The 14919-nt window shown below is 51.3% G+C and overlaps 1 protein-coding gene across 1 annotated transcript in view; it reads right to left on the reverse strand.

The window, feature by feature from the left end:
- SDK2 (sidekick cell adhesion molecule 2) overlaps window positions 1–14919 on the reverse strand; it is a 98749-nt gene that overhangs the window by 57897 nt on the left and 25933 nt on the right. Inside the window, 8 exon segments of the mRNA XM_011362052.1 lie at window positions 2401–2516; window positions 2961–3142; window positions 4724–4864; window positions 7519–7666; window positions 8247–8383; window positions 8733–8909; window positions 13221–13323; window positions 14265–14432. Coding sequence (XP_011360354.1) covers window positions 2401–2516; window positions 2961–3142; window positions 4724–4864; window positions 7519–7666; window positions 8247–8383; window positions 8733–8909; window positions 13221–13323; window positions 14265–14432 — 1172 coding nt within the window.

Below are 14919 nucleotides of genomic sequence, written 5' to 3' on the forward strand. Positions count from 1 at the left end.
CTCTCTCAATTTGTAAACGTTTGAAATTTTTCACACTAAAAGGGAATAAAAAAAAAAAAAAAAAAAGCCTAGTCTCACTGGAGGTATGCAAGGGACAAAGACTACTTTTTTCGTCCCTGAGATAATGAAGACCAAAGAAGCAAGAACAGAATCCCCTCTCGTATCCATTCGTACTCAGAAAAAAATCAAGTCATACTTATTATTTTACAATTAACTCATAGGACACATTTTCTTTTTAATGCAAGAAAAAGGCACAGGCTCTAGAGTTTGGACCTGAGCTTTGAATAAGATACTTGCCTCTCGTGCCTCAGTTTCTTATTCTGTAAAACAGGGGTGATGATGATGCTTCTTAGGGCTCCTGTGCAGCTTTGTGGGAGAAGAGGGTGAGCAGGGCCCTAGCATCCCACTTGGCACGTAGAAAGTGCCCATAAGCGTCAGCTCTCCTTAACTCTTCCGCCAGCTACTGTGCTCAAAATACCTGAGAAGTTCATTCCCACTGACTTTCACCAAGTAGCTGCTGGGTGTTGGGCACCGACCAGGCCTGGTTCTGAGCTTCCTCTTTTCTGGGCCCTAATGGGTGGCTGCCCTCATTGTCCTGGCCACTTCACTGGCCTTCTTGGTCCTCTAGGAGCCATTTGCCTTAGAATCTTGCAGCCCAGCCCTTCCATACATGGAAGAAAACTTAGAATTGGCTCTAAGAAGCTAAAGTGTTCTTTGCTCAGCTTCTCTGCCGCTCAGCATGATGCAGGCTCCCCCTTCCCTCCCCTGCCTCCCCCTAGAGTCCCAATTAGCAGGCTTTTCCAGCCAGCCAGCGCTGCTGGCGTTCAGACACAGGACAGCCCGCTCTGCCTCGGTGCCCCGCCAGCCAGGAGTAAGAGGACTGTGGCTGGGGTATGTCCGGCTCTGGCCCACCTCTTCATGACTTAATCTCAGTCCCTTCCTGTCCAGCCACCCGCAACTTGCAGTAACAATGGCCAAGGCTGCTGGTCCTAAGAATCACCTCAGCTGTCGCACGGATGCAGACACGGCCCAGAGGGGGTGTGGGAACCTTACAAAAGTGGTGGCGGTCCCCTCGAGGTCACTAGATTCCTGGGCTCAAAGCCTATGGCTCTGTCCCCTCCATGGCTGGCTTCCCGGTGGCATGCCCCTCCAACGCTCTGCCCTCCCCCACATCCTGCATCTAGAGGGAGCTGGGGCATGGCTGTCAACGTGGCACGGACCGTGCGCTGTGGGGCCTGCCTTTCTCCAGTTCACAGGGAGGTCGGCTCGGTGCTCCCTCTGGGGTGAGAGGAGAGGCCAGGAGTGGGATCCCGGGTCTGAGTTGCGGGAGGCGGCAGCTGAGAAGCTCCGACTTTTTGCGTGCTCCTCTCGCTCTTGCTGTTTGTTACGAGCTGGGCTGTGTCTCCCTAAATTCGCATGTTGAAGTCTCAACACCCAGGACCTCAGAATGGGACTGTGTTTGGAGACTAGTCTTTCAAGAAGCGATTAAATCGAAATAAGGTTGTTAGGCTGAGCGCTAATCCAGTCTGATTGGTGTCCTTCTAAGAAGTGGGGATCTGGACTCGGATGCACAGAGGGGTGACCGGGGGAAGGCACGGAGAGAAGATGGCCTTCTGCAGGAATCCCCTGAGAGAGGCCTCAGCGCAAACCAACCCTGCCGACACCCCGACCTTGCACTTCTGGCCTCCGGCAACGTGTGAAAACTAATTTCTGCTGTTTAAGCCCCGCAGTCTGTGGGGCTTTGTTACAGCCACCCGAGCAAACAAACCTATTTCTTTTACTAATATTACTATAATCATTGCCCGGGCACTTATTGTGTGTTTGTCATTGTGCTCAACGAATTACAAACGTCACCTCATTTAGCCCTCACACGACCTTAAAGAGCAGGTACCCGTCTCGTCCTCGCTGGCAAATGAGGACGTGGAATTGATCTGGGTCCCACAGCAGCGAGATGAGCGAACAGGGTCGGACTCAGCTCGTCACCACGCCATGGGGGGTTAAGCGGGGTTAAGCCCAAGGACACAGGTGCCAGCAGCACACCCGTCAGAGCCACGGCCGGGCAGTAAGAAGTGGGTTCTGGATTTTTATGCCTGGTGCTCCTGAGCCAGAAACGAACCCAGCTTGGTTTTCGAGCCAGTGTCATCGAGAACGCCCCTGTACCGGGCCGCAGACTGGCCTGTGCCCACACTCCCTGTGGCCCGTACCTGGCCTCGGAGAGGCGGAGCACCCTTTGCCTCGATCAGGTTTCCTCTGCTTGGCTTGGACCAATGATTTCAGAAACAGAGAGGGGGACTCTCTTCTGCCCCCTCTCTCACCTTCCTACCCCCGCACCCCCCAGCCTGAGGCCTCCCTCAGAGAATTTCCCAGCTTCCTCTTGGACCGAGGCCAGGCCTCACCTACCTTGTAGCCCTGGTTGATACCGTTGATGAACTGGGGGCTGGGGGCGGTCCAGGTGAAGCGGATGGTGGTGGAGTTGGTGGCCTCCACATGCACGTTGCCCGGAGGGATGGTGGGGACTGCGGGGGAGCAGACAGGGTGGGGGCGGGGGAGGAGGGGCACAGTCAGTAGAGAAAAGGCAGGGAGGGGTCTGCAGACTGCTTCGCCCCCTGCCCGGGCCCCCCACACCCACACTTCCCTTGCTATGTGGACATAAGATGCCCTCTTCCTCTAGGTTAGTTTGGGTGTTATAGGACTTGGCTGACCCATTTTTCAGGGTATTGATAAATGGGAGTGATGGATATGGAAATGCTCGGGCGGTCTGGGGTACAATGCTAAATGCCAGCTGTTTCGTGATCCAGTTAACACGAAACTTCACAGGGGGTACACGTGTACCCCTGACGCCTCTGCCTTCATCATGCGCACCTCCCGACCTCTTCCTCTTCCTCTTCCCTGCAGCCCTCCCACCCTACGGGGTAGCTGGGCACAACGTGCAATAGCTTGGGACTGGACGAAACACCCACCCCCCTGCAGCGTCCACTCGGTGACTTTGCTGCTGTAGACGCCCAGCCCGGCACTGTTGTAGGCGGCCACCTCGATCTCGTAGTTGGTCCAGATGATGAGGTCCTCCAGCAACAGGTTGTTGACCTCGGCATCTGTGATGTTCTTGAACTGGTACCCAACGGGCAGCCCGGCCAGGCAGTACCTGAGGGGGCAACGCCGGGATGCAGTGATCGGAGTCAGCCTGCTCGGCCGCGTCCGTGATGGCCAGTGAGTTCCAGGTCCGCGCCGGCCAACACGGTGGCTGTGAGCCAGCACGCGCGGCTCTCGAGCGCTTAAAACGCGGTTCACGCAACTAAGGAAGTAAGTCTGTAGTTTTATACTTAATTCACTTAAATGAAATGAATTCGATGACCAGTGGCTACCTCGCTGGATGACATAGGTCCGGGGTGTACGACTGGACTATTTTTTTTAATGGGGGAGAAGGACATCGGTGGGATGGCCGACTAGGGACATTGAGAGTTTCTCGGGATGATCTCATTGGCCTCAGCTTCGAGGGGTCACTGACGGGAGAGCCGTCTTCAAAGGTCGGGCTCATTTTCTTTCCCCCTGCACGAGTGGCTCTCTCTTTTGACAGTCACTCACTTAGGTAGAGAGAAAAACCCTGAGGCTACCCCTCTCCCCTTTTCTACGTCCCACTGGAAAAAAAAGGAACATATGGTAATAAAGAAGTGGGATCCACACAGGCAAATCTGGGAGGCTGGGTAGCTCATGGGAGAACATGATGCATACGTATCTTAGAGTCTAATTATTGAGAAATTAGAGGCCCCCGGCTACTCTGATGCACTGCTGTCCCCCGTAACAGTGGTTCTGGAAGCTTCAGGTGCATCACACACACCTGTGGGGCTTGTTAAAACGCAGATGGCAGGGCCCATCCCAAAGTTTCCCATTCAATAGGTCAGGGGTGGGGTTTGAGAATTTGCATTTCTATCAAGCTCTCAAAGTGATGCTGCTGCTGCTGCTGGTCCAGGGGCCAGACTTTGAGAACCACCGCCCTCAGGATTCACCACAAAACGGACTGACAACGGAGCAGCCAAATCAAGAAAAACTTCTTGCGCATTTTGGGGATTTTAATGCTTCGAGAGGGTCCATGTGCAGGAAAGAGACATGCGAGCTTGCCTGGCCAGAATTCAGAATATTAATGAGCGTTCTCGGTAACTTCCAATAACATGCTGATTTTAACTGACGAATACCAAATTTTGATAACAGTTAATATCTCACTTTGAGGTTGCCAGTAAAATTCCCTCAAACAAACATACACATAAAAGTCTATATAACTGGGCTTCCTTTTACGGTAAGGATGAAAAGACGTCCACTTTTTCACTAGCTCCTGGCCCAGCAGTCGGTCCACTCTTGGTCCCTCCTGAGGGAAATCTGACGGGATTTGTGGTTCCCAGGTGGTCGGCCCCGCAGATACTTACCTGTCTCCCTGTGGCCTTATTTCTATGTGGCATCGACCGCGGACTTGCCTAACCCTGCCGTCTTTAGACTATGCTGTATCTTGTCTCTCAACCATCCTCTCGGCTTCCAGGCTCTCTCACGGCTGGAAGCTCTAGGTGTCTAACCTCGATCCTCTCTGCCACAGCGTGGGCATTCCCTGTAGCTTGGTCCTCGTGAGGTAGAGGACTGCGTGCATTTGCTCTGTTTTCCAATCCGCACCCGACCTTCCCCCATCCCTTTCCCCTCGGGTCTGGGCTGCTCTCCCGTCCCAGGGGTGGACGTCTACCTGATGATGTAGCCTTTGAGGAGGCCGTTCTGGTGGCTCTCGGGAGGTGGCTGCCACTGGATCATAATGGACTGGTTGGTCCGGCCGCTGGCAATGACATTCTGCGGAGGGGCTGTGGGGGGCTCCTCGGGGAGGGAGACCCTGGAGAGAAAAGCACCAAGAGTGGGTGGGTCTTTCCGCTCAGACTCGAGGGCAGACACAGGTGTTTAATGGGGTGCGAGGAGGCTGAACCCTGCCCTGCTCCGTTTCGCGATGCCTGCGCTGTCGCTGCGGGCAAGTCGCTTAATCTCCCTGAGCTTGTTTGTTTATCTGTAAAAGAAGTATTATTATCAAGCTCCACGTGCCTGCTTCATGAGACTGGTTGAGGCTCAAAGGACACAACGTACATGCAAATCTTTTGAAAACTCCGTGAAGTACCAGATGTGCATATTTTCTGTGCAGTGGAGGGACATGGCCCTCGGTCTGCCATTTGTCAACGAAGCGGCTGTTGGGGGCTGATGACATCCGACAGGAGCATTCACGTGTTTTAGAAGCAGGCGTGTCACATCCTCACTCTCGGTTGCTGGCTGGTGGTGAACGTTAACTAGGCTTCCTCTACTCACCAGCTGAGCCCCAGGCTGGGGCAGGGAGGACCGGGTGGGGGTGACATGATGTGTGGGTGACAGCGAGCACATCCACTTACTTCCTGAAGCTGGGTGCTATTGCATTTCTTTCTCTGGCATTGCCGGGGGACACAGTGTTCCACCTCGGTGTATTTTTCATGTCACTGACATGCATCCATTAAAAACAAAAGTTAATTATTTTTGATGGATGTCTTTCCCTTTCTGTTTATTTTTGTGTTTTTGCTTTCTGATGGATAGCTTTGCAGAATGTACTGCACACGCCCATGTCTTCGTAAAGCCTGCAGTGAGGGTGATTTAACCTTTTTCTTGTTGACTCAGGGCCGTCGGTATGAAGATTCACTAGGAAGATCAATCGGTGTTATACAGTGAAGCCGGGAGAACGGGAGAAGCTGTAGTGTGGTTTTCTCTAAGCGCCGACGCCTTCTATCACTGGGATTTCATAGCTCTGAAGGACTGGAGCCGTATCCACTTTGTTCCCCGCACCACACTTAGGGGTCCAAGCATGGCCTGGCACATAGTCGGTGCTCAATAAACTATGAATGAATAAATTCCCCTGTGACGCCCGCCAAGCTAGGCTGTTGCCCACCACTTCTCCCTGCTGTTCGAATGTCATGTCCCCTGTGGCATCCCCCCCAGTGACAGCCAGAGAGAGCTCATTGGAACCATAGCAAAACCACGATGATTAATTTAAGCCAGAGGTCTGTGTACACATCCCAAAGTGTGTTTTAAAAAGCAAAACCTATTCTTGGCTCCCTCGTCAAATATTAGTTGACTATATATATGAAGGTTTATTTCCGGGCTCCCGATTCTGTTCCATTGGTCTATGTGTCCATTTTTATGCCAGTACCAGACTGTTTTGATTCCTATAGCTTTACAGAATAGTTTGAAATCAGGAAGGATGATCTCTCTGATTTTGTTCTTCTTTTTCAGAATTGTTTTGGCCATATGGGATCTTTTTTTGTCTCCATACAAATTTTAGGATGTTTTTTTCTATTTCTGTGAAAAATGTCATTGGAATTTTGATAGAGATTGAATTGAATTTATAGATGGCTTCGAGTGAAATGGACATTTTAACAACATTCTTCTCAACGGGAAATGAATCATCTCTTCAATAAATAGTGTTGGGAAAACTGGCTAGTTACATGCAGAAGAATGAAAGGAGACCCCTATCCTCCATCACTCACAAAAATGAACTCGATATGGATTACAGACTTAAACATAGGACCTAAAACTGTAAAACTCCTAGAAGAAAACATAGGGAAAAAATTCCTCGACACTGGTCTTGGCAGCGATTTCCTGGCTATGACACCAAGAGAACAAGCCATAGAAGCAAAAAAGAAATGAAAAATGCGACTACATCAAACCAAAAAACCTCTGTACAACAAAAGAAACGATCAATAAAATGAAAAGGTAACCTATGGGAGGAGAGAAAACATACCCATGTTATCCGATAAGGAGTCAAGATCCAAAATATAAAGAACTCACACAACTCAACAGAAAAAGAAAAACGGACCAATTTTAAAAATGGGCAGAAGAACTATACACACACACACACACACACACACACACACACGCATGCACGCGCACACACACGCACACACATACACGCATGTGCACAAACACGCGCACGCACACACTGGAATATTATTCAGCCACGAACAAGGAAATCCTGTCGTTTGCGACAAAACGGATGGATCTTGAAAGCATTATGCTGAGTAAATTAAGTCAGACAGAGAAAGATGAAGACTGTACAATATCCCTTACACGTGGAACCTCAGAAAAGCTGAACGCAGGAACACAGAGAGCAGACTGGTATTTGGCCAGGGCTGGGGAGTGGCGTACATGAGACGCCGGTCAAGGATTAAGTAGTTTTGAGGATCTAGCGTACAGCACGGCGATTACAGCTAATACTCCTATATCATATGCTTGACAGTTGCTCACAGGGTGGACCTTACATGTTCTCAACACAAAAAAGAAAGGCCATTCTGTGACGTGATGGGGGTGTTAGCTAACGCTGTGGTGGCAACTGTTTTGTTATAGTATATGCGCGGACCCAATCAACACGTCGTACACTTTAAACTCACATAATGTCGTGCGTTGGTTCTGGCAGCTGGCAGCCCCTCCCCCGGTCACCTCCGCTGAGACCCGCCTGGAAGGGCTCGCCTCCCTCACCTGTCCGTGTCCTTGCTGAACTGCCCCTTCCCCACGTCGTTGACCGCACAGAGACGGAACTGGTAGGAGCGCGCGGGGACCAAGCCCTTGACCGTCACTGATGTAGCCTCAGGGTCCACACTGGCCAGGAGCACGGTCCAGGGGGCGTCTGCAAGGACAGAGGAGGGAGGCAGAGGTGGGCATCTTGGGGGCCCTGCGTCTTACCCCCATTCCCAGCAGGGGTCCAGCCTCATTTGGGCTAGCAGAGGAGTGGGACCCCTGCTTGGTCCAGTAGAGACCAATCCGGTCATTTTCTAGGTCCCTTTAGCCCATATGTCCTGGGGGATTGGAGGGTGCTGAGGAGGAAGCAAGGGCTCATGGGAACAGAGATGAATCTGTTTTTTTCTATCCCCACCCCCACCGCCTCAAATCGATGAGCTCCAGGCAAACTGTATTTAAAACACCATTCAAATGATGTCTGCTAATTCTGGAGTTCACAGTTTGGGGACTTGGAGGATAAAAGGAAAAAGAATTGCCACCATCTCGGAGGCTTCCGGTGTGGCAGGTCCTCTTGGGTCCTGCACCTCCAAAGTATTGTCTCTTGCAATTGTGACAAAGACCCCAGGGGGCAGGTCCCATCATCTGACAGATGAGGAGGCTGAGGCTTCCCCAGAGAAGGATCTGCAGGGGGACCTAGAGCCTCGCCCGGCCCCTGCCACCACCCAGGCTGCCTGGGGCATGAGCCTCACTGTTCTCGGACATCTCCAGGATGTAGCGGATCAGCGGGCTGTTCCCATCGAAGGGCTTGGCCCACGTCAGGTTGATGGCCCGCTTTTCCGAGGTGCTGAGCGTCGCCACTGGGTGCTCGGGGGCATGAGGGAGTTGCCTAGAGGAAAGAGACATGGCGGTCCAGAGTCAGGTGACAGACAGGCAGCCAGGCCTCGGATTGAACTTCTGTGAGACCTCGTGCTCAGCCGTCGAACTCGGCCTTTGGGCCATCTACCTGCGGATTCTTCTCTCTGGCACTGGAGCCCACCTGGCCAAAGCCGACCCAGACTCCCCCGCCCTTGCAGGGGGCTCAGCTCAGCTTGGGGAAAGGCCTGGGAGGATTCTGGGCTATGTCTGGGAGAAGGCGGGTGGGCCCAGGTCACGAGTGGCCTGGTGGCCTGCCAAAATGAGCCTTCTCATTGCTCTCTGCACCTCTTTTTCCCGGGGTCTGGGCAGGTGGCCCTTACCTGACACGCAGGTGAGCACTGCGCGAGTCGTTGCCTCCAGCCGAGAGCACACGGCAGGTGTATGTGCCGATGTCCCCTGACCACGTCTGCGAGATGTACAGGGAGCCATTTTTGTCCAGGCGGATGCGGGGGCTGTTCTCCATGCCCAGGGTGGCCCCATCTTTCTCCCAGACGTACCTAAGAATAAAAAGAACCAATCAGGGAAGAGAGGTGGGGAGGCATCGGAGAACTCGACCAGCCGGCAGTCCATCATCCCTGCGTGTAGGATGCCTGTCCAGGAGAGCTAACACGTTGAGTCATTATCGGTCATTTACACCTTCGGTTCAGGTCTAGGTCAAAGCCTTGCTACTTTTGGCCAGAAGCCACTGCCCAGAGCCAGCACAAAAGAGGTGGCAAAAGGTTTTCTTCTAAAGAGGTTAAAAGATTACAGCTGACAAAAGAATGGACGTTTTCACGTCGTCTACATTTAGGAATTAGTTTTATGAGGCGAATCATTAGATCCATGCATCACTGTGACAAACTGACTTTAGTGACCAAAAAATCACTTTACCTTCGGTCCGTCGGTACAAAGGGACTTGAGAAATTACACACGTGCCCATGTCTGACAATAAGAAATATCCGCTCTGGAATTGTTCTTAAAGAAATACAACCATCACTGTCATTAACGCACGTGAGGTGCCAACTCTGGGAAGGTGCCATGCTGTCGCTCGCTGGGGCAGGTTGCCCAGAACCAGGGCGGGGAATAGGGTGGGGGCCGAGGTACTTCCCCAATAACTCATCACTCCCTCCCTGAGGGGGCGGGGTGGTGGCCCTGAGCCACAGGATCCGAGAGCTCCTTGAGTTAAGAGAACGTAAGAATACTACAGAGAATGAGACTGCAGTATTTTTAACCTCAGTTAAAAAAAAAAAATAAGAAAAGTAGCAAGTACAGATAAGAAAAAAAAAAAAAAAAAAAAAAAAAAGAAAAAGAAAACAAACTGAAAAATCTTCCCATAACGGGCAACCATGATTAACATCGGAGCATATGTCTTCCAGACCCTCCTCCCCTGCCCTTCTGGGCCGTGTACCACAGTGCTACCCTGTTTAGGAGTCAGAGTCCCCCGTCAGATGCTGTCCCTCAGCCCCGTATCGGCTTTGCGATCCTGGGAATGCTTGCTGAACCTCGCTGTCCATCCGTCCATCGTTTGTCTTCTCCACCAAACATAATATCAGAAACTCCTGTTACTGTGACATTTCCACGCCCTGGGTTTTGTCTGCTGAGTGCTGCTTCGAATACAAATGCTCTTTCGTTGATCCCGCAAAGTTAGAGTCCGGTTTAGTTCCTCGTTTTCTGGTATTATAGTTAATGCTGTGATGGACATCCTTGCAGCAAAATATTTATATGCAATTTAAGTCATTTCCACAAGGATAAATTCACGGCAGTGCCATTGCCAAGTTAATTTTTAAGGCTTTTTTATAAGCATGTATAAATCGCCAAAAGGAATCACCTTCAATTCATCTCTATCTAGAAAAGAATCATCCTTGCCAGCATTGATGGGATGGGTAGAGTTTTGCTTAAAAGCAAATGTAGTTGCAGAAAGTAATTCCTGCTTAAAAAAGAGCCTATGGCAAGCAGACGTTCTCTGCCCAGGATGTGGTGCCATAGGAAGCATGCATCACCACCTGTGACATGTGTTCGTAGCAAAACAACTGAACTCGAATCTAGTTAGCGGTTTACTTGAATCTAATTAGAAATACAAGGGACAGAAGAACACATGAACCACACCATGAAAAAGCAGATAGCCAAATCCAGAAGGTGGGACATTCTACAGCAGGGTTGGCAAACTATGGCCTGCTGTCTGCTTGTTTAAATAAAGTTTTATTGGAACACAGACATGCCCATTTGTTTCCATATTGTCTATGAACGTTTTTGCACTGCAAACAGAGTTGAGTGGTTGTGACAATGACTCTGTGGCCCTCAAAGCCTAACATATTTACTCTCTAGGCCTTTACAAAAAATGCTGACCTCCATCCTGTAGAATTTGTTTACCCCAACACATCAATCACATGAAAACAAAAACAAAAATAAAGACAAAAACATAAAGGAGAGGGAGGAGTTCTGTGTAGGACAAAGGAGACCCACCAACCAACACAACGTGTCGACTCGTTTAGTCCCTGGGTTCAACCCGCCGACTGTAAATAAACACCTTCAAGACAATCGGGGCGACTGGAATATGGGCTGGTATGAGCAGAAATTAAGGAATTGTTGTTTGTTGTGTTAGGTGTGACAGGAGACATGGTCATTATGCTTCGTGAAAAGTCCTTTTCAGTAAGAAATGCACATTGACCTATTTAAGTGTGAAATGACATGTTTGGGATTTGCTTTTAAAATATTGAATTTAGAAAATAAAAAGCGTCTGGGGAGACAGATGAAACAAGGTGGGCAAAATGCTGATACTTATTTGAGGCCAAGAGATGGGTATATGAGGGTCGATGATATGGTTCTTTCAATTTTGGGGGCGTGTTTGACAATTTCCATAATAGAATGTTAAAAAAAATTAGTCCATTTACCTTAGGGTAAAAATATTCCAAAATGATCTGTAATTATATAGCTTGGCTATTAAACAATTTTGATGAGTGGTTTTAGGCATTCTCTCAGCTCAAAATAATGTTAAATAGGCCTCAGGAAATCAAAGGTGTGCAAAAATATTTAGTTACAGGACATTCGTAATGCTATTTCTTAATATTAGCAAAACTTTAGAAATAAGCCAAATATGCAGCATTTAGGGAACAAAGTAGGTAGCATCCACAAAATGGATGACTGAATAACCATATAGTTGAGTTTATGTAAAAATACTCGTTAATGAGAAAGAGATTCACAATAGGTTCATAAGGGAAAAGGCAGATTAATAAAGTGTGTTTCCAGCTTTTTAAAAATAGCATCCAAACACGACCATCTCCAGTAATTTCCATCTGTAGGTCGCTGGGGATCTTGGAGGGCAGGCCTGCGGGTATATTGCAAGGGATCCCCGAATCCCTTCATTCGTTAAGAATTGTCTAGAGAATGAAGAACACGTGCAAGTATTTTCCAAATATTAGTAGATAACATTTTTATAAATAAATTACCAATTTATTTGAAAGCATTACCGAATTAACACAGCTTATTATTATTATAAAATTTTCTAATTAATAGTTACTAAAATTATAGCTACTAGTTATGCGTGGGTCTGAGACCCGCAGCACTGTTCTGTGGGGTGGGGGTGCATGGGTTCCCTTGGAAAACCTTTTGACAGTTGGTATATTAATTTTTTAAAAGCAAAATTCTAACAAATCTAGGACAAGCACATTCTGGATTATCTGTTGACAGGGTTCTAACTACATCTACATGATTTCAAAGCTCACGTTTGCGTTAGTGCTGGCACCACAGGTCAATGTCGAATACTGAATGAGGTGCTTCTCAAACTAGGCCCCAAGATGGATCCTCCGAGAACAGGTGTTGGTCTAATAGCCTAGTACCTCTCCCTTACGTCAACCTTGGCTTTCAGGGTCTCTGCGATGTGGCCGGACAGACTGTATATCTGCCCAGTGGCCACCAGATGGCGCCCCAGGATGCAGTTGCCTCTGGAGTGGAGGGGCCGATTTTGCAAGCGGCATCAGTCAGTGCCCGGCCCCTGCCAGCCTAATGTCAGTTGCTTCGTGGTGGTATTGCCCATAAAATAGAGAAGCAACATGGGGGAAGGATGTTTATTTTTAAGGAAGCATATTTTTTACTTAGCATCCCAGAGCTCAAGGCAGAATTTTTCTCCTGGTCTTAGTTCCCAAAGACCACCCCCCTCCCCCCGTGGGTGGGCCCCCAGGTGTCTTCCTCCGGAGCTTGGGAGGGGTCCTGGCTTTTCTGCCTTTCCTGGCTGCTTCTTTCCCAGGCTGTCCCGCCCAAGCCTCCCTAGTGGGTCCATCCATAGTGGGACCTGGTTGCCTCTAGGCCAAGTAGCTTGCCGAGGTCCTGGCTCTCACGGTGGATGGTGGGGGTGGCCTCAGTCTGGGCACTTTCCCCTCTCATGTCTCTTTCTGGGGGCCACCCCAGACCCCTCTCCTGCCCCAACCCTATCGCTTCTCCCACGCCTGTTTACCGAGACCCCTGTGCTGCCTGCTGGGTGGGCAGAGGGCCTGGGAGCGCCCGCAGAGCCAAACGCATCTTTCTCCCCCCTCCCGCCCCCCTCACCCCGCCCCGCGTCGTCCCTCTTTCCTCCACTTTCCCGCACCCCTTCCCCGTTCTGTCTCCTCTCTGACACCGCCCAGTTCAGTTCAAGCCAGCTCGGTCCCCCGGGGAACTTACGCGGCGCCCCCTACACCTCAGCCCTGCACCGACTCTGAAAGTGGTCCCCCAAGGGTGTGCCTTGGCCCCACAGGCGACACCTACCTCCTTGGTGTAGACACTCGCCTCGCTATGAGGTACCCCTAAAGCTGCTCCTCCCCTTTGCCTCCCTGGGGCCACAGCAGAGGGAGTACCTGACGGTCACCCGGGGGTCATGGGCCACGCCGCACACCATGGAGGCCTGGGTCCCCTTGATGACACTCTGGTCCTGGGGAGGCTTGGTGATGCGGGTCCGGGCTGAAAGACAGCAGGGAGACAGCGTGGTGAGAAGGGGCGTGGTTTCCATAGTAACAGGTGAGATGCAGTTGGGCGGGAAGGGTGTCTTCAGGTGCACCAGCCCACGTGGCTGAATTCTGTGGGTGGATGAAGACAGACCAGCAGGTGAGCAGGTCGACCACAGTCAATGTCACAGAATGTTGAAAAGAACAAAGTGCTTTCATATTACCTGACTTTCTGGAGGCCGCATTTGTAGTGGGGGGCTCATTAATTTTGCTCCCACAAACCCATGTGAGGGATTAAAAAAACAAACAGAGGATTCTCAGGGCCATGTTCCCAGAACATCAGTGGTCCAGTCAGAGTAAAAATAGGATCGTCTGCTTCCTGGTCTAATGCACCACTCAGCCCAGACAGGTGGCCTACAGGTACGTCTGTCTTGGGAGCAGGTCCCATGTGGGGCAATCTGGGAGTTGGAAAGAGCTTGAGAAACCTCTTTAAAGCAGAGGTCGGCAAACTACAGTCTGGGGGTCAAGTCCGTCGGTGGCCTGTCTGGGTCCTGGAACCCAGCCACGCCCACGGGATTAAGTATCATCTGTGATGGCTTTCTCCGTGAAACAGGCGTCAGCTGAGAAGCCGTGAGAGAGACTGTCTGGCCCACAAAGCCTAAAATATTTACTACCTGGCTCTCTACAGAAAGTTTGCTGATTTCTGCCCCAAATGTATATGAAGACAGGTGTCCGTCTCCTGCGCTTTCTCCCAGCTCGGCCAAGCGGGTCACCGGCCCTCGCTCACGTGGCATCACCCAAGAATGTCCCCGGTCCCTCTCCTCCGAATTGATTTGCCCAAGTCCCTCTCGTAAGGAGCGCCCTGTCGGATACACGCGTGGACGTGGGGGTGCTGGCGGTATGACCGCGTGGCCTGCAGGGGCTTCCATGTGCTCAGCACATGCTCCGCACACTCACCCCACACGACCAGGTCGGCCGAGGCTTCGTCGGCCCCGCGAGAGTTGGTCGCCAAGCAGGTGTAGGTCCCGGCATCGGAGATGTGCGTGGGGCTGATGAGCAGGCTGCCGGACTCCAGGAGTGTGAAGCGAGGCAGCTGGACAGAGCCGCTGGCCAGGATGCGCTCCGCTGCGGGCAGCGCGGGGTAGCTCAGGCTGCGGCCCGCGGCCCACCCCGCAGCCCTCCCTGCTCTCTCAGATTGCTGCGTGGCCAGACCACACATCCCACCCCTCTGGGCCGCCCTGGGGGGCTCAGGCAGGCTCCCAGCTTTAGAAATGCTGGGAGGGCCTAGGGGAGGGTGGCGGCAGGACTGGGGTGGGGGCTGAGGTTTCTGACTTGGTGACAGGTGCAAGGGCACAGGGTCATAGAGTGGGCAGCCCGGAGCCCAGGTCTCCTGATGCCTTTCAACCACCGCACTGTCTGCTCTTCAATAGAGAAGGCCAGGGACTGTCTCCTGATACAGCTGGCACCAGGGCAGCGGGTGGGGGGCGGCGGAAGGGGCAGACAGCTCTGACAAGGTGGTGACAGGCATCCTGCAGTAGGATACTTCTGGAGAGTCACCTTCAGGGGAGCTGAGGAAAGTGATGGGTGGGAGCAGTAAGGAGTGGGAACAGGG

The sequence above is a fragment of the Pteropus vampyrus genome, unplaced genomic scaffold (genome assembly GCF_000151845.1).
Source record: "Pteropus vampyrus isolate Shadow unplaced genomic scaffold, Pvam_2.0 Scaffold72, whole genome shotgun sequence".
NCBI classification, from domain to species: domain Eukaryota; kingdom Metazoa; phylum Chordata; class Mammalia; order Chiroptera; family Pteropodidae; genus Pteropus; species Pteropus vampyrus.